This window comes from Toxotes jaculatrix, chromosome 12, assembly GCF_017976425.1.
Source record: "Toxotes jaculatrix isolate fToxJac2 chromosome 12, fToxJac2.pri, whole genome shotgun sequence".
In the NCBI taxonomy this organism is placed as follows: Eukaryota; Metazoa; Chordata; class Actinopteri; family Toxotidae; genus Toxotes; species Toxotes jaculatrix.
This window is the reverse complement of record NC_054405.1, coordinates 5,055,336-5,073,635: the sequence shown is the minus strand read 5'-3', so window position 1 is coordinate 5,073,635 and position 18,300 is coordinate 5,055,336. Positions and strand designations below refer to the sequence as shown.

The 18,300-nt window shown below is 41.6% G+C and overlaps 2 protein-coding genes and 1 long non-coding RNA gene across 4 annotated transcripts; 2 read left to right on the top strand and 1 right to left on the bottom strand.

Annotated features, from left to right (window-relative positions):
* Nucleotides 1-5,276: 5,276 nt before the first annotated feature.
* On the top strand, nucleotides 5,277-10,633 carry micu2 (mitochondrial calcium uptake 2). Its single transcript, XM_041051219.1, has 12 exons — nucleotides 5,277-5,493; nucleotides 5,807-5,936; nucleotides 6,909-6,940; nucleotides 7,047-7,122; nucleotides 7,451-7,498; nucleotides 7,790-7,872; nucleotides 8,602-8,655; nucleotides 8,783-8,880; nucleotides 9,237-9,408; nucleotides 9,495-9,603; nucleotides 9,685-9,842; nucleotides 10,084-10,633. Exons 1-12 carry the CDS (start codon nucleotides 5,296-5,298, stop codon nucleotides 10,183-10,185), a joined length of 1,260 nt encoding a protein of 419 aa, XP_040907153.1. The 5' UTR covers nucleotides 5,277-5,295; the 3' UTR covers nucleotides 10,186-10,633.
* Nucleotides 10,634-10,698: 65 nt separating this feature from the next.
* LOC121190462 (interferon regulatory factor 2-binding protein 1-like) lies at nucleotides 10,699-14,534 on the bottom strand. 2 transcript variants are annotated; one of them, XM_041051218.1, is made up of 2 exons: nucleotides 12,486-14,534; nucleotides 10,699-11,611 (listed from the first exon to the last, which is right to left on the bottom strand). In XM_041051218.1, exon 1 carries the CDS (start codon nucleotides 14,292-14,294, stop codon nucleotides 12,519-12,521), a length of 1,776 nt encoding a protein of 591 aa, XP_040907152.1. In that variant the 5' UTR covers nucleotides 14,295-14,534; the 3' UTR covers nucleotides 10,699-11,611; nucleotides 12,486-12,518. The 2 variants fall into 2 exon arrangements, with proteins under 2 accessions (XP_040907152.1, XP_040907151.1); XM_041051217.1 differs by having other exon boundaries at nucleotides 12,494-14,534.
* Nucleotides 14,535-16,132: 1,598 nt separating this feature from the next.
* LOC121190465 lies at nucleotides 16,133-18,029 on the top strand. Its single transcript, XR_005894990.1, has 3 exons — nucleotides 16,133-16,225; nucleotides 17,682-17,872; nucleotides 17,976-18,029. It is a non-coding gene; the product is annotated as an uncharacterized LOC121190465 (long non-coding RNA).
* Nucleotides 18,030-18,300: the final 271 nt, after the last annotated feature.

Below are 18,300 nucleotides of genomic sequence, written 5' to 3'. Positions count from 1 at the left end.
ACTTTTTTATTTCTTCTCTTTGTTAGAGAGAGAAAAAGGGAAAAGGAAACAAGAAATAGTTGCAACTCTATGATTTGTCACTTCCACGTAAGCTTACTCCAGGCAGTTGTGCACCTTAGACACCTGACACATCTGTATACTAATCATAACAACATTTAATCCCATCACATGGCTAGCTCTCAATCATGTTAATATAATGGAATGCTGGTGTTACCCACTGACTTCATCTGTGTCAATGAATACACATTTCTACAGTTTCTTTTCACTTATCATTATTATTATTATTATTATTAACATCATCATTATTATTATTTGTCCACAATGATCCATGTCAAGAAAAGAGCTTTCCATCAAACTCTAATCCATTAACCCAGGGTGTGTTGTTCAAAGTGGCAATGCTCAAAGTAACACTAAGCCTATGTGACACAATGCCTTTGTATACATGACAAAAATCAGAACATTGCATGAAATAGTCTGTTAGTGCACCTGTTAAACTTGCCTTTTATTTTCATGTTCTTGAAATAAGTTGGCCAGTATTGCAATAATTCGATGTGAGTGGGGGGAGAGTGTACTTTGCTATCATGGGCCACTTCTCAAAATCCAGAGGTAAGTTTGACAAAGTAGGGTTGTCTTCTATCCACAGTAAGCATGAGAACAAGAGGGGAAATACTGTACCTGAGTATTGACTACTCTTTGATCTGTACCGTAAATTAAGAAGCCAAATGGCCCCTCTGCTGTTTGTACTGTATCACTGCAGTTTAGTTTCCTCAGAATGTACTGATTTCAGCTGTGAAATGTTCAATCACCACCGAGTTTGTGGTGCCCCAAAATTGTAAAACCCTGAGGCAGTTCAGTGAGAGTTAAAGCTCTCTTTACCCTGTGTCTTTCATTTGAAGTTCAAACTGATTGGAATCTCTCCACCAAAGGCAAGTTAAATGTAAAACTGTCATGATTCAAGTCATGAATTGTATATATCTATCTTTGTATGTATACCAATAAATCCTGTGCTCTAATAAAACAATACTCTGAACTGAAATGGGTAAAATTAAAACATTTGTATTAATCCACAAATAAAAACAATCATCACTCAAATATATTAATGTTTATTACATTTAAATGAAAAATATGCAAATTAGGAGTCACTATTAACTACCATAGTGTATATAAGTACACCAGTATCTAGTTGTATTAAACACCTTTACCAGGGAAGAGCAGCAGGACATACTGTAGGTATGCTTGTTGTATTTTTATATGCCTATATTTATTCATATCAGATTGAATAAATATAGTTGCCCCGCAGCCCCAATAAGAAGTTGTAATAATAGCTGATTGAGTAATCAGTGTGTCTGTGAGAGGTGTGCTAAATTTATTTATTACCAACAAGAAAAAAAAAAACAACTAGCCTGGGCAGTTGGCTTTACATGCTCCTCTGGATAATTGAATTATTGGTGACTAAACTTAAGTGCAGTGTTCTGTGATCACAGAGATGAACTGGCATTAGTCCACTTATCGTTTGTCATGTGTGCCAGTTATTTTTACATATATAAGTACAGTTAAAGTTCCCTTACTGTCAGTAAAAGTGCTCATTTTGACATTGTACTTACAGAAGAAGGAGGAAATATATTGTGCAGTGGCACAGACAGCAGCTGAGACTTCCTTCAGATTTGGCTGTTATAGTCTGTTTCCACTTTCCATCCTTTCAAATTTCACCTCAAATATGTTTAAAAAAAAAAAGAAAGAAAAAACATTCTTAACAGTCTTCCTTTCTATTAAAACACCAAAAGCATATCTCAGATGCAGCAGTGTTTGAATTCACTGACTTGAGGAGTTTAGTGACAGTGCACTGGATCTGTCTGCATCACCGCAGCCTTCAGATCAGTTGAACGAGAATAGATAAGCTATGTTATGATGTAAATGTTATTTTCATTTGTAATCTATTGTTTGTCCTTACATACGTGCCATGTCGTGCAGTTTGCTGAAAGAGCGGTTCAGAAGAGAAAGCAGCTGGTTATCTAAACTAATCACCTTTCATCTGACTCGACGCTCGTCTGACAGTCAGCCTGTCACTGCAATACATATTTTTATCACTGGAATAGGAGCTATAGTATTTTCATGTGGCTGTAATTGTTCTGATTCATTGCTCATGGCAGATATTTAGCCTGCGTCACCATGTGCGTTTTAAGTGTTTGCTTCTCATCACTTTTATGAAACACAGAGGATTTATTTCCCCACTATGTTATAACAGTAACAATCAAAATTAAATAGGCAGCATAAACCGTGACTCAAGAAAAAAAAAATGTTGTGCAAACTCTGTTTCCTTCATTGATGGTCTTACAAGTGTGTATGTATTTGTTACTTTACATTACAACTTGCTGCTATGACATTAAATAAACCTCCAACCTTGCTGATGCAAACTTGACGTGGAATTGATGTGGACACACATGCTGGTCTCACACACACAAACAAACACACACACACACTAATGGCAAACGTTTGTTCATCATTCACACTCAGCTTTTAACTGTAGCTGTCTCAGTGTCCATGAATTTGAAGGTGAAGGCTTCAGCGTATCATTGTGAGGCAGCAGCAACACTGATTAGCACTGATTGAAATGTGATCAGCTCCATTTAAAGCCTGGGTGCTTCCAGCCTTACGGAACAAATTCTTGGGATCATACACAGTAAAGTATGTTGGTATGACACTGACATGTAAACACGCTCAGCTGATGGACTAAAATGATTCTGGTTTTTTTTGTTTGTTTGTTTGTTTTTTTTTTTAGAAACATCAGAGTCTGTGTGTGTGTGTCACCTTAAAGTGTTAAGAGCCCCATGGATATAGATCTGAACCAGCCTTTATACGGCGACTCCACTGCAGGACTGAGTTATTGGTGGAAATCAACTGAAGGGCTGGTGTTTTCCAAACTGTGTCCGTGTCCAGGGGTTATCGAAATGCTTCAGATCCATCCCGCTTGCTTCTGTACATACAGTAACTGGTACAACACAGACATTTTGATGCTGTATTTATGGCTTTCTTATAGCAACCAATGAAAAAGCTGAATATCATCCAGGTTCCGTACGTGCAATTTTAAATAAAACGTGAGTGGACGTGAATAATTTATGTGAGTAAAAATAAAAGTACGCAACTTTTGTTATGCACTAAAGTACAGCCCCATGCACAGTGTGAAACAGTAGTGGCGATGCAGGGTCTATTCTATAATTAAAATAAAGAACGTACATACATGTAAACAGTATTGCACAAATTCTGCACAACTTGATGTATGTTTTAAGAATGTGCATTTTAAATTATGATTTGTTTATCGAATTGAATAACATCTGCCAATATCTGTCTGTGGAAATATGAAATATGGTATTGTCTCATAAAATCTCTTCATCCCTTAATTTTGCCATTGTCGTTTTTCCCCCTCTGTAGGTTTTATAGCACAAGCTAATGATGGACACTTCATAATGTTACACTGAGAGTTATTCTGAGTAAAACATCTTCTGACTAATCTTAAAATGCTTCAGGTGAATTGCTGTGATTTATTCGTCTGATTGATCATATATAAATATATCTCAGACATTGCCAAGCATCTTTTAGATAAACCTCTGTAATCTGGCATTTACAGTAATTTACAGGTACATCCATCCTCTGCATCTCTCCTGAAGGAGATCGGATGAGTTTCTTTGTAGTTTAAGATGGTTAAAACGTGAGACCAAAGCTGCATCAGTTTGAGAACTGTGAGTCATTAAGAACGTTTTCCTGTTCTAAGATAAATGATGAATATTGCTATGTGTGGTCAAAGCAGTGAATCGGTTCCAAATCAAATAAAGTGAGTGTGTGTCAGGCTGCAGAGAAATGTTCAGGGCCTGAGGGCAAATCGTAGTCTATATTCTGCATATTTATCTAATCTCCCTGTAATGAGTTCAGATGTCTTTTGCTTTATTACTGAAGAAAATCCAAAATCTCCATCCAAAAGAAATCTCATCGTAAATGTGTCATTCCATACACAAATTCCTCTGTTTTTGTTTTAGTGCACTCTAAGTGGAGAACAGCCCCTCTGCCACAGCATGGAGTATAAATGACATTGACTCAGTGACTGACTGAGCTCGCTAAGACAAAGCAGATGAGTTTGGACTTGCTGCTGCCTCCCTGCCCTTCATGCCGAAAGTTGTGGGCTCGTCCACAGTGTGGCTGCAGGTCCTGGGTGACACTCAGGCTGTTGCAGGAGAGTTCACAGAGACCAATCTTCAGCTGGCAGCCCTCAGTCCTTGGACACTATGTACTAAAGGAGAAGTTGCTATGATAAATGAGACAATGGGGTGGTGGATGCTGTCTGAGGAAAAAGCAGAAAGCTTGATGTGTTGAAATTCTGTGGAGCTGCCTGTTCGAGCCCTTTTGTGTTTTTGCCTCTTGACCCATCTTATAGTGACTTGGAGCAAGACCAAAAGACGTCTTTGGTCTGATGTGTCTAAAAAGGCACATTAAATATGAATTTCCTTTATTGAAAAAAATGTCTTTTAGTTTTAAGAAGCACAAATGTCACAGCAAGTGTGCAGGTTGTTCCAAAACAAGATAGTATAATATAATATACAAACATATTTTTTGTTGTTCATATTTCTTAAGCTGACTGGTGGGGATCTTTAAACATGTGGTTTCTGAATATGATCATCAATATTCCTCCAAAGTGTTGTTACAAAAAATGTGAGATTACACTCATGAGCACTGTTGTAAAGGCTCATTGTTTTCATTTGTCCCATTCACATAGATTTTGTCATTTTATCTTAATAGTTCATTTTCCCTTACATGGAGGCAGCACAGAGTTTTGTGTTGTGCCACTGTGGGTATGTATCATAGATGTACTAAGGAGAACAGTGAGGGAACAACCCAGTTCATTTATTAAATAATCAATTTATTTAAAAAAGGTTGCTGCCAGTAGACATGTTTCATGTGCAGGTTTTTAACAAACCTGTAGATGTGTGTCAAACAGTTTAAAACAGAAACAGAAATGAACATCGGTTCAGGTGAATGGACGTGCTGCTCATGTCTCCGGTGGGAAGGAATCGATGAGCAGACGCCACAGATAGAGAAGGTGGACGTCCTCTGGACAAGTGGGGTGTCTCAGGTGGTGTCTGTATACCCACCATAGACTGATACCCACGTCGTTCGCGTGAGCAATGGCGTCACGTGACCGGTAGTTCAGCGTGCATCTGAGGGGCGGGGCTTTGCCCGCATACGCAGCTACGGCAGCCTCCGAGGTTTTTTTTTTCACCCAGGCAGCGAGCTCGCTTCCTGAAAATGGCCAGCTGGGGAAAGGTCGCAGCTGTTTTGAGGAGCGCTTTGAGGAGCCCCCGGGCTCTGAGAGGTTTAGCTCTGCACCGGGCTGTCGGTGCCGGTGTTGTGGGCTCTGTAATAGGAACCGGGGTTTTCTGTTATTCCCAGTATCATGCAAACAACAGGACTCTGCCTTTCGCTGTCCACGCTCAGGAACAGAAGGTGAGTACGAACATAAACCGAGTCTTTACCGTCGAAACAGACGGACAGGCGTGAGCCCTGTACGTTTCATATGTCTGTCTGTGTAAATACGAAGCAGGAAATGTTGCTAAATGTTAGTAACAGCGACGCGTTGTTAATACTGAGAGACAGGGTGTGAATACTGAGCCCAGTTTGTAGCAACAATAACGCCCCCCAGCTGTCACTCAGCGACACACCATGCAGAGTTCAGCGCTGTTTGTTCTGCAGCAAACCGACCAGCATTCACATGGTCCAGGAGTTTACTGTGGTGTTTATGTCCCCTGTACTGGTCCAGGAAGCCGCAGCTCCTCAGCTGTCCGCCAGGAAGATCCGTTTCAACAGGTTCGCCTCCGTGGTCTACGAACAGGAGCCCTACATGACCCCCAGAGACTTCCTGTTCTCCGTCATGCTGGAGAACGTGGACCGTAAGCTGCACTGAAGTCCAGACAGATGTTATATTTACACATATTTACACATACTGACAGCATTCAGGCTGAATCATGCCTCAAACTGCTACTGACAGAGTGGAAATGTTCAACACACACAATCAAACACACTCCTTCCAACAACAAAAACAGGCAGAGATGGCTCATAATCAGGTTAAGTTGTTAAAACAGACTGGGATTATGAAATGATTATGAAAAACAGGGAGAGAAGTCCAGGTTAGCTGTAAAGATAGTGCTAAATATGTCAGAAGCTCACGGCGTGAAGCAGAGAGAGAGGCCAGAGCTTGCTGTTGTAATAGCTCATCATGACAAATAAGTGGTGGTGATGGAAAATGAGGCTGGATGCATGAAGAGATGAGTGGTGATGTGAAAATGTTGCATATTGGCCCATTTTAACATCACCGGACTGACAGAACAGGATGAAATCAAACCTATAACATGATTGTGCTTTGAATTATAATCTGCTCTGAGCTTATGAAACATCACAAATGCATGATGATGATGACTGTAAAGATGATTTTATAGATCTGATTGCATCATTTTTAATAAATGGTTTTGTTTTTCATTCAGGCAGCCATCATGTCAGCACATAACTTAAAACAGTAATAAGGACAGCTAGCGCCCATTGCCAGCTTAATTCTGCATGAGTACATTAGTTAAATTACAGAAAATGTAATAAGATCTAAAAACAGTGTAGACCTACTAGCCTTACACATGCATCATCATGGTTTGTTGTTCATTGTTTATGATATCAGCTGATAATAAGGAAACATCAGGTGCATGGCTTGTGCATGAACCCTCTAAAAAATGCAGCTATGTTGAACCCTGCAACTCTGCAGACATTCAGATATATAAAAGCAGGACATATAAAATAAATGAAGACATATGTAATCCTGTTATTTACTGAAGTGTTTTGTTTTTAACACATCTTTTCTGTTTCTTCTCACATAGGAAAGCTGCAGAAGCTTGTTCTAACAAAACAGGTATGTTTACTTCTCCATTTCACAATGTGAAAAGGAGTTGTAGAGAGCACCGTTACGAGTTTAGGTTAATAGTGCTGCCATCTGTTTCCTGTTGGCATCTTTGCAGGAAGTGAATAAGATGTTGGCCGCTGCCTCCAAAGCCAAGCCTGGTAACGATCTGTTCAGAAACCTAGGAGACAATGGTAAGTTATTTAACTGTCATCAGTGTAGAGTTCATACACAGGGGCTTCACACCTAATCCTAGTCCTGTATCCACATTTGTTCACTCAGTATGTCTGGATTCATGTGTCACTGCAGGACACACTTGGACATCAGAATGTGTCTCATGAATTTTGGTCTGGAGCAGATTTTATTTCCCGTTCGGGTTTCATTTTATGATCTATGTGACCTTAACAGGAAAAATACACATCTGTATGTTTGCACAATATTTCTTTTCCATATCAGTCAATGTATTTGTTGTATTGTTAATTCCAAAATATAATTGAACATACATTTCTTTGTGTCTTACAGGGCTGATATCCTACACAGAATACCTGTTCCTGCTGACTATCCTCACCAGTAAGTCACTTGTAGATTCCCAAACCTTGCATGAGCTGCTGGGCTGTATGAGGTCTCAGTAGTAATGTGCTGAGTGGATTTGCATGCGATCTAATGTAGCTGCGTTTTTTTCCTCAGTTCTGTTCAGGCTTTGCACATTTTGAAGCTTTGGAGCTAAACAGTGTATCAGCAGCTGTTGATTTTTGCTGGGTTTTTTTGCTCAGATGTTACCTCACTAACCAAGTTTACTGATTCATTTGAAGTTTTTGTTCGGATAGAGTCCAGATTACTGACAGTGCGTTGCTGTTGCAGAGCCGCGCACAGGATTTCATATAGCTTTCAAAATGCTTGATGTTGACGGCAATGAGCATGTGGACCGAAAGGAGTTTCTCAAGGTAAGAGCTCTGACATGTCAGGATTATTTAGCAGAAACAGTAGAAGAGACATTGATTCTAACACAGATCGTTTCATATTTAAGCTCCGTAGTCATGGGAGGAAATATTACACAGAGAGGATTGTTCTGTTTGTTCACATGTCTATGCGTGCACTTAAAGTTGAAAATATTGCCACCTTTAATGCTGCCACAAGTATGGAGACATGGAACCATGTGAAGGTGAGGGAGAGCTGCACTGCAAGCTGCTCATGTCTGTTTTCATCTGTTGTGTGTTTGCAGCCTGAGTCAGCTCCTCAGTTTATTCCATTTATTTGAGGTTACCCACAGTTTTTGTGTCAATTCCAACCAGAAGGACCTTAGTGTGCTTAGTCTAGATCAGACCTAGATTAGTAAACTGCATGTTGGCACGTTATGCACCTTGTGTTGTATTTTCGTGTTGTGACTTGGTGCACAGGCCTGAAGCCTTCAGGAAAAGATTCGAAGTGCATGGATTCTCATCTGCTCCAGTTTCTTTTGTGTGTGACTTAGATGAAGCTCATACCTCTGGTTTGATCAGTGAAATATTCCGCATTTTGTTCAGTTTTCTGTGATAGTTCAGAGAAGGAGGACGTATGTTCACATTTTGATATTCATAATAATCAGCAATAATAAACAGCAGAAAATCATTTTTATTGTCTGCCTAAATGTTAACAATAATTTGATATCTTCTGTTTTGTTTTTGCTACCAAAGCTCAAGAAAATCATTGGGAAAAGTAAAAAGAGAGCTGCTAAGGACGTCACAGAGGTGTGTGTTTACATTCTTTTAAAGGGAGAGTGTATCAGGGTTTTGTCACTTTCCAACATCACTAATACAGTGTAATGTCTGGCCATTCAGTTTTAATGGTAATAGTACATGATAAATGCTGTTACAGAAACCAGCAGAGGAAGGGGAAGGTGTGAACACGACACTTCAGGCCTACTTCTTCGGGAGGAAAGGAGAAAACAAGCTGCAGTATCAGGAGTTCCGCAGGTAAGAGACTGGCCTCTACACACACAGCTCATCACTAACCATACCGTCAGTGAATCAGTGCAACATATGTTTGCAAGCATTTGTTGCTAGCTTACTGTATTGTAGATGATTCAATTCACAAGTGAATGAAAACTGGAAGGTGTTAAGAGAAATTTTTAATCCTGACTTTCATTTTTATTAAACTCCGAATATTAGATTTCATTGTAAAGAAGACGCACATGTTATATTCTCATAACTTGGAGACTAGGTGATGTTGTTGTTGTTGTTGCTGCTGTGACAGTTTTTTCTCACAAACCTCAGCAGGGCTCTCTGCTCTCAAAGCATCACAGTTCTTGTAAACAATGTCTGTCCTTCAGGTTCATGGAGGACCTGCAGGCTGAAGTCCAGGAGATGGAGTTCCTGCAGTTCTCCAAAGGCATGGACACCATGCGAAGAGAAGACTTTGCTGAATGGCTGCTACACTACACCAACGAAGAAGACAACGAAGTCTACTGGGATAACATGAGGAAGAAGATCCCAGCGGGCCAGGTACAGAGACTGTGCAGCTCCTCTGCTGCTGTCCAAATGTAATTTAAAGTGACATTAAAAGTGAAGTGATGTATTTTGTTTTGTAGAGTATTACGTTTGATGAGTTCAAAGTCTTCTGCCTGTTCACCAACAACCTGGAGGATTTTGCCTTTTCAATGAAAATGGTCACTGAAGCCAACCGTCCAGTTGGAATGGGTAACACCTCTGCTCTGGTTAGGATCATTTCCTTTTGACACTGTGTACAGCGGACGACATTTTCCCTTCTTGTGATTGCAGCCCAGTTTAAGCGAGCAGTGAAGATCGCCACAGGCCACGAGCTGTCTGACAACGTGCTGGACACCGTATTTAAACTCTTTGATATGGATGGAGACAACTGTCTGAGCCATAAGGAGTTCATTGGTGTGATGAAAGACAGAGTGCTGCGAGGACTGAAGGTGAGTTTGTCCATCTGGACCTTTTTCAGGTGCAAATATCTCTACAAAAAATTTTAAGTCCATTTTTAAAAAATTAAGTAAAGTCATCAGATGTGACTGCTGTTGAAATTAGAAAACAAAACCTGTGGACACACTTGTAAGATGGATCTGTTATTCATTACGTGGTCTTTTGAGCCTTAGTTTGTGTCACCTTTGAGTTTCCCCGTGCTGTTAGGACTGATCGACATTGTCCTGCCCTCAGGTGCAGCCTCAGAACGGCTTCTCTGGCTTCTGGAAGTGTGTGAAGCAGGAGACTCTGAAGGGAGCTCAGGAGGCCCTGGGAGACACTGGCTGTCCCATCTGAACCACCAGGAGGACGATCGCTCATACCACTTCTCATCTTGGTATCTTCTAATCATATAAGTGGTGTGAATGAGATTATTAACGTAACCACATGTAAAGAAGCTAAAGGATTTGCCACTATCTTATGTATGAATAATTATGTGTTTACAAAGCAACAAATCTGTCGTCTGATATTGGCTTATTTAGCTCACTGTGGGTCTGGCTGTGGTGTTTACAGTAATTTTCCTAAGTCATTAATGTTATATTCAGAGTGGTTGTGACTTTCAAATTAATTTTGCACTTTACACTCAAGGGCAGTGTGTTTACAGGTTAACTGTGGTTCAAGGCATATGTGCTAATTCTGCTCATATTGACACTTTTACGAGGGCTTTTCTAACACCTGGTGTGGGTTTTTCGTGTTTTTACTTTTCTAAATATTTATCAAATAAAGTTTTATTTAGAAAATGCCAGCTGTTCCATTAACGTGCGGTTAGACAGAGTCAGACCAGTAGCAAAAGAAACCAGCTACAACTAATAACTATTTTGTCATTTATTGTAGAATTGACCTGTTAAGATCACATGAGTATGCGGGTTAACCATTGAAGATTGTGGTGCTAATTATCTTACCATACATACAATTCAAAAAGTAAATAGACAAAACAAGCTTACTGCTGTGATAGATGAACAAATTAGTGACCAATGCCAAGGTTATCAGTGGATACAGCATAAACAGCTACAATACAATAAAATTACATTGCGCATGAAGCCATCTTTGGTCTTCTTATCACTATAAACAAATACATATAAATTTGTATTGTATCAAAAATAGAAATTACATAGCCATATTGAAAGTAAATTCACATTTTTGACATACAATATAGGGAGAATACCTAAGAGACATAATGTGGGATTACATTTTTTAATCCTTGGCTTTAAGGACCCAATGGTTTTTGCCACATTTTGAACATTCATTTGTTTTTCAGAGAATTGCATGATTCTGTTAAACCATCTATCGACATCGCTGTCACCCATCTGTATAGGACAGTATGCAACATATATAACAAAAACACAAATGAAAGACAAAATAGATTGTCATTCTTAAAACAAGCATGTGCTTTCAATCCTGGGCTTTGACTCGAGGCCTGATGAGAGCCTCTGCTGCGCTGGGCAGAGGAGAGCGGGAGGAATGTGGCCGGGACTCAACATTCGGTCAAGATGTAGCAGGTGAGCCGAGCCCCGACACACGGACGTGTCCCTCTTCTCATGAGTGAGTATTGTTGTGTCTTCAGTTAACAGTGTGTGTGAATGTGTGTGAGTGTGTGAGTGTATGTGTGTAGCTGTCCTGGGGTTCAGAGTTATTCTATTCTCAGAGGCACAAAGGATGAACTGCAGCCAAAGAGGACCTCTGCTTGAGATAATAGGGAAGTGCTTTCAAAGTGTTTGATCCACTGTGGAAAAAGAGGAAAAAGTATGTGTAAGAGTTTAGGAACATTTTTAAACACACAGCAGTTTAATATCACAGAAGTCTGAGCTGGAAGCTGGGCCCAGAGAACTGTCTGCAGTTCTCTTTGAATACTGCTTCAATGATAAATTATCAAAATTATTGCAACAACTACCAGCTGCTCTACAGCACATAAAGTACCATGGTGTGTTGTTGACCCTGTATCACACAGATCAGAGCTCAGGTCATGATGTGAGGCTTTTACACAAGATTTTTTTTATTATCCTTTGTAATTTCTTTTTTTATATATATATATATATAATTTGTGAACAAGCTGTTGATGACAGATTTGACATTTTTCTGCCTCGGTCCGAGCTCTAACTCAGCATCCAACAAACCACTGAGATGTCATCTTGCCATGACAGACTATACACTTACCGCTCCTGCTTTTATAATAGAGTGTTGATTGTGGAAAAAATGTCTTCTACTCCAATTAGGGCTACATGATTATTTTTATTGGTGATTCAGCTGCTGGTTATCGTTAAATTATTTAAATGTTTGGTCTGTAAGATGCAGAAAATTGTGAAAATGTTTGAATTTCCTGAAGTTGAGGCCTATAACTCAAAGATGTTACATTTACTATCACATAAGACCAAGAAAAGCTGCAAATCCTCACATTTAACAAGCTGTTACTAGGTAATGTCTGGTATTATGCTCAAGAGAAATTGCTTCAATAAATGACTGACAAGTATTGCTCGTTTATTTTTTAAGTCAGTTTTTCCAAACTAAATGTTAATGACTTCCTAACCAGCCCTGAGTCAGGAGATTCATCCCTTGTATTCATTATAACAATAAGGACAAGTAAATTCAAGTTTTCTCACCGTCTTACCATTCGCCACAACAGGATGGAGATGTCAAGGGTCGCTCTCCTTCTTTACCGTCACATCTCCGTCTCCGGCCAGGATGGTTGAGATCTCTCCCTGCATGAAAGCCCAAGGCACAGTGGATCCAGCCAGGGGACAGCGCTCTCCACTGGGGCAGTACACCTCCCCCCCTTGACCTTGGCTGCGGATGAATGCTCGGGTACAGGGGAAGCAGAACTTGTGGTGTGGGACAGATGGACACTGGACAAAATGAGTGTCCTCTAGGCGCTCTCTGCAGAGGGTGCAGCAGAGCAAGGTGCCCTGAGCGCTGCTTGAGGACTCTCCAGCACTGGTGTTGCTGCTCGGCCCCACTGCACCCTGCCCCATGGATGCCTGGGAGACTGAGGTGGAGGCAGTGGAGGGGCTGCTGCTGGTGGGACGCCCGGCTGAGGAGGAGTGGGCTGAGGACATGCTGGGGCTATCTCTGGCCATCTGGCTGGAGCTCAGACTGTCTGCAACTCCCATGAGTGCTGAGATAGGTGAGGGCTGGCTGTGTAAACGGGGTGGCCCCTCTTGAGGGGCAGCCATGCCAGGAAGAGGTTCCATGCCTGAGTAAGCACCTCGGGGCCAGGGCTCTCTTGATGGGTGTTCTGGCCTCCCTTCGCTCTCTCCATTCTCAGAGCCCGGAGAAGCCTTGCGGCGCCGAGTAGTGCTCTTCGCCTGTACAGGGCGTCCGGCAGCTGCCATCGGCAACACCGCATCTGGCTGTGGCAGAACCTCTGGGATTGGGGGCTCTTTAAACATGCGCACACCATCATTCAACAGCTCAGACAGCCCACGCCAGTCTCCTGTGCCTTGCCGCTTCTCATACTCCACATATCGCAGCCCAGAGTTCACTGCTTTACCTGCATCTTTGGCCGAGTCACGGAACATCTGCCTGACCAGGTCTGGGACTCCTGAGAAGATCATTCCAGACCCGGCAGGATACTCCACAAACACCTTAAGCTCAAACTCTGGGGTTGTGCTGGCATCAAAGGCCAGAACACGACCCATCAGATTATGGTCTTTCCTGAAACGCACATTAAAGGGGACACAGCTGCTGAGAGCTATGAGCACGTCCCGGACTGCTTTGGGACGGTTTGGCCAGCCTTCAACCCTGCTACGGGAACTCTCATTCAGTTCACTTATCACATCATTGTTCCTCCACACTGCAGGATCTATACCCACCAGAGTAGAGGTGCTGGCTCCCACACCCAGGGACACAGCCTGTCTTCTGCCAGCATCACCCATTATGGGGCCAGCTGAGACCGCAATAGGTGTGGCCCCAGCCCTGGAGCCTGATAAGGGGGCTAAAAGCCCGTGAGGGGCTGCTACTAACCCCTGAGCTATCAAGGCATGGGATATGGTGCCATGAAGACTAGGAACTGCCCCAGCTATAGCCCGGCGAGTATTTGGGCTCTGTCGGCTGCCCTCTGACAAGGCTACATCTTCAGCTCTGTGCAGGCCATTGGGGAGGCGAGAAGACACCCCATACTCACCCCTCCCCCTGTCTACACGCTCTCCATGCTGCCGCCCTGCTTCAGTGGGCCCAGCCGAGCTGGGTTTGCCCTGCTGTGGACCGGGGGACCTGCCGTCTAAAACTCCGTGCGTGCTCTTCAGTTGCCTGGCAGTTTCAATGAGGAGCTCTATGCGGTCTGCCCCGTCGTAGTTGACACATCCCCGGCACACAGCTTCGCTGAACTCCCACAGCATTGCCCAGGGCATCTTGGGCAGATCGCAGAGGTAGCACCATTGCCGTCTAGAGGAAGACTGCGAGGCGGAGGACATGTTGTTTACAGGCCCTCGACCAAACTTTCTTCGGAGGCCTACGCGCTAATGTCTACGTTTTTCAAATATTCTTCAACTCTCGGACGCAACTCACCACATGCCGCGGATTTTACGCCGGAAAATAAACGAAACCTAAGCTCGAAACGCGACCGTTGACCGTAGCATTTAAAAGTTAGCGACGTCTTCTTTCTCGGTTTGTTCGCGTCGGTCTGTGTGGAAGGAAGTAAAATGTTATAAGACACCGGAAACACCTACGCGACTGGGGCTCGAGACAACGTGGGAGTTGTAGTTTTCTTTCATTTTCTTTAGTCCTGCGAATACTAAAGTACTTTAAGAGCTACCGAGGAATAGAGGAACACATTATAAGTAAAATAAGCCAGGCCGTGAGCAGTGATTAAACGGGAAATCGGAGGGACCTCGGACTCTTTATTTTACCGGCATGTGTGAGAAGATAATAATCGAAAACGCTGAAATTCATTTCAAAAATATGACATATATCATAGATTAGGATGAGATATCCATCGTTTGTATACCTGACTCGAACTGAGCGTAGAGCGAGAAGGAAAAAGGAAAACTGGGACTCTGAAAACACCTTGAGTAACATAATGGTGCTGTGCTTAGACTACATTTACGAAATTTAAAGTATATCCATAAGAAAAGGGTCCGTCTATCTTTTGGTATTTGAATTTTCCTTACAACGCTGATATTAAAAAAAATAAAAAAGAGTGCTTATTTGATTTTCATTTTAAAATACAAAAAACAAAATTGAAATACGAGGCATTTTACTTTTTGTGGGTCTGAAGGGAGTCCTGGAAATTTAAAAATTACTTAGATTTTTTTTTTCTACTTAGCGTAACAAAATACAAAATCACGAAGAGGCAGAAACGAAAAAGGACCATCAGTTACATTCTGTTGGACGGGTTCACTTTCTGTGTCCGTGGCTTGTTGGCCCTTCTTGTCGCCTGTTTGATGTCTTTTAGTGATTTTTTATTTGTTTTGAGGTCTTTATTATGTGTGTAAAAGTCTATATAAACTCTGTCGTGTTTCCTCTTTTGATATTTAACTGTTTTGCAGACACATTTCCCAATGAGGACTGTTGAATGGAGTTGAGTTTTACTCTGCATGAACTGAAACAATAAGACATGCCTCATCAACCTTAAACACTAATAAAAGTGAAATCAAGTGAGCTCTTCCTACTCTGAGCTCACTCTGTGTATATGTGTGGAACAAAAACATAACTGGAGATTTTGCTGCGTAATTGTGATGGGAAGGCCACAGGTGACACACCTTTGAAAGAAATTCACTGTGGCCCGTTTGAAGTCGGGAACTTTTGGTAAACTTCATATTGTAACATTGTTATAATAACCATGTTAACCAGTGACCACAGCAGAGTCAGTGGTTGACTTAGTTTGCTTTTGAACACACCTTATATATATATATATATATATATATATATATATATATATATATATATATATATGTGTGTGTGTGTGTGTGTGTGTGTGTGTGTGTGTGTGTGTGTGCCAATAAAACTGATTCTGATTTAAGTCTTTAATGCATAAAGCCATGGAGTCAGACTGAAAGTGAACCCCTGGCAATTTGTGATCATTTCAAACACCTGTTCTGTGTTGGACCCGGATTCAGACGTTACTGCTGCTTTATGAGGGCAGTCACCGCAGGTCCCTCCTACCACTTCACCCATGAGTCCCGTCCAATCAGAGTCCAGTTTGAGCCGCGCCAAAAATCAGTCGCACCTGTTGCCCATGCGCTAATCAAACGCATGTGACCGGGGAGGAGAGGGCTCAGCCAATAGCAGGGCAAAATTTTATGTTAGGTGCGGCTTATAAGGCGTCGGGGTAACGCTGACTCGAGTTTCCAGTGGAATACGGGATGCCGCGGTAAGGTTCTGCTTTGTCCAAGCTCTTTTTCTGGTAAGTGGATTGAACTGAAGTCGTTACCTGTAGACAGAGGTAGTGATGACTGATCGAGGCTTTGTTGAACCTTCGACACCTTATTTAAACAAATGGTTCATTACCCAAGGCTTCAATGACACAGTGTTCGAGTAGGACATCTAGTGGTCAATAAAGTGAAATGCAATCAAGATGTGTCAATTACTGGTTCATGGATTGTTTGGGATTTGTTCGACTACACTTATATGGTTTCAAGCTGGCACAATAAAATACATATATGAAATGTATGTATTAAATACATAGGCTATATTATTTGACATGTCTTATTGTTGTAGATAACAGCTATATAGGCTACTTGGCCTGATATTTTGTTATGAATTGTAAGCTATCCTAAAACAATTCTTAATAGTTCTTCCCTTAAAAGATGTTGAATACTGGGTGTTCAGATCTCATTCCAAATGTCTAATTCATGATAAATGCTAAATAACACGCAGCTCTGACGGGAATCGAACCCACGCTACATTGTTGCAGGACAACTAAACCAATGAGTGTTTCGATACCGAATGAAGCAGTAAAGTGGTTAATATACATAACCAGTATATAATAGTCATAAATTTTTCCTAACCAGTCTATGACCAAAACACACACGTCTGACTCCGAGTGTGGCAATCATGAAGCTAGATAAATAATACTTTTCTGTTTGACTGCACCAGATGATAATGTGGTTTGAAGTGATAATAACAATTGTAATAATAATAATAGAAAACATGTTTATTTGGCATGGCTGATTGTAACCCTACATAATCTTCACTTATATTTTGTGTTGTGGAGCATTGAAATGGTGCTGGTACATTCCTGAGATGTGTTCTACAAATACAGACTGATGTAATTTTCACATGGTACTGGTGCAAATACAGATTATATCATGGTATGGTTTGGGCTTAGTGGGTGAAGAGGTTTATGTGTACGTCGGTGAAGAGGGTGTGCTTGTGTAACTGTTTGAGTTTTGATTTAGACTCAATTGATTTCTTCTTTTACAAACTATTTCCCCAGCCTTGGGGGAAAAAACCCCTTCACATGGCACAGATGAGGCTGGGGTACACAGAAAATGCTTGGCTACTTGATACAGACTTGGGTATCTATCTAATTTATACAGTGTATATATCTATTGCTCTATCTACACTGATTCTCCAAAAATATGCTATCAACACAACTAACTCTCAAAACATCTAACAACCTCAACAAACCAACCTACTCTGCAAACAAAAATGCAAATGACTGCCACTATATAGAGCTATCCTATCTCTGAACGCACTTGATCCCGCCACGTGATTCACATGACAAACCAAACTAATCAGGTGATTCGTATAGATCACCTGATTGGACGTTGAAGATTTGCGGAAAGTTTAAAATGCAAAGCTTGAGTTGATTTGTGACCAGAGGCTAACATGCTTTATTATGTGCTGGGTTTCCGCAGGACGGTTGAAGGGATTCAGCAGAGTAGCTGAGACAGTTTGGGAGAATGCACCACGCTTGGCTTCGCTCATCGCCTCTACACTTAAGTGTGTGTGAGTGAGTGAGAGAGATCCCCTATCCCTTCCTTCTCTGCAGGAAGGATGAGCTGCTCCAGAGCATCATCAGAGAGTAAGAGAAAGCGCATAAGCACAGGTAGTCCCCTTGCTGCATGTTGAATTGTAAGATGTTTTAACTTCCAGAGTTTGACTTGCCTAGTACCTATGGCTAACGTTGACTGTTTCTTTGTCTCGTGCAGGATGGAGGAGCTGCTGATCCAGAGAACCGTGAGGATGCATGTTGGCCAATACTGCTCAATGTTTCTACACTGAAGGATTCATTTGTGTACACTCCCCAGCAACCGTGTGTACTGCATCTGAGTGGAAGACCTGGGGGGAAAAAACCTCAAGGACTCATCAATCACAGTGGTCATGTGACTGTAGGCCTGCTGAAGCAGGGATGGAACCACTGTCTCAATTCTTCTGCTTCAAAAGATGGATACGGTGTCCAGCATAACATCACTAGTTGTGCAGAATGGAGGAGCTCCTCAAGAGGACCATGAGAAGATGCATGTTAGCCAGTAT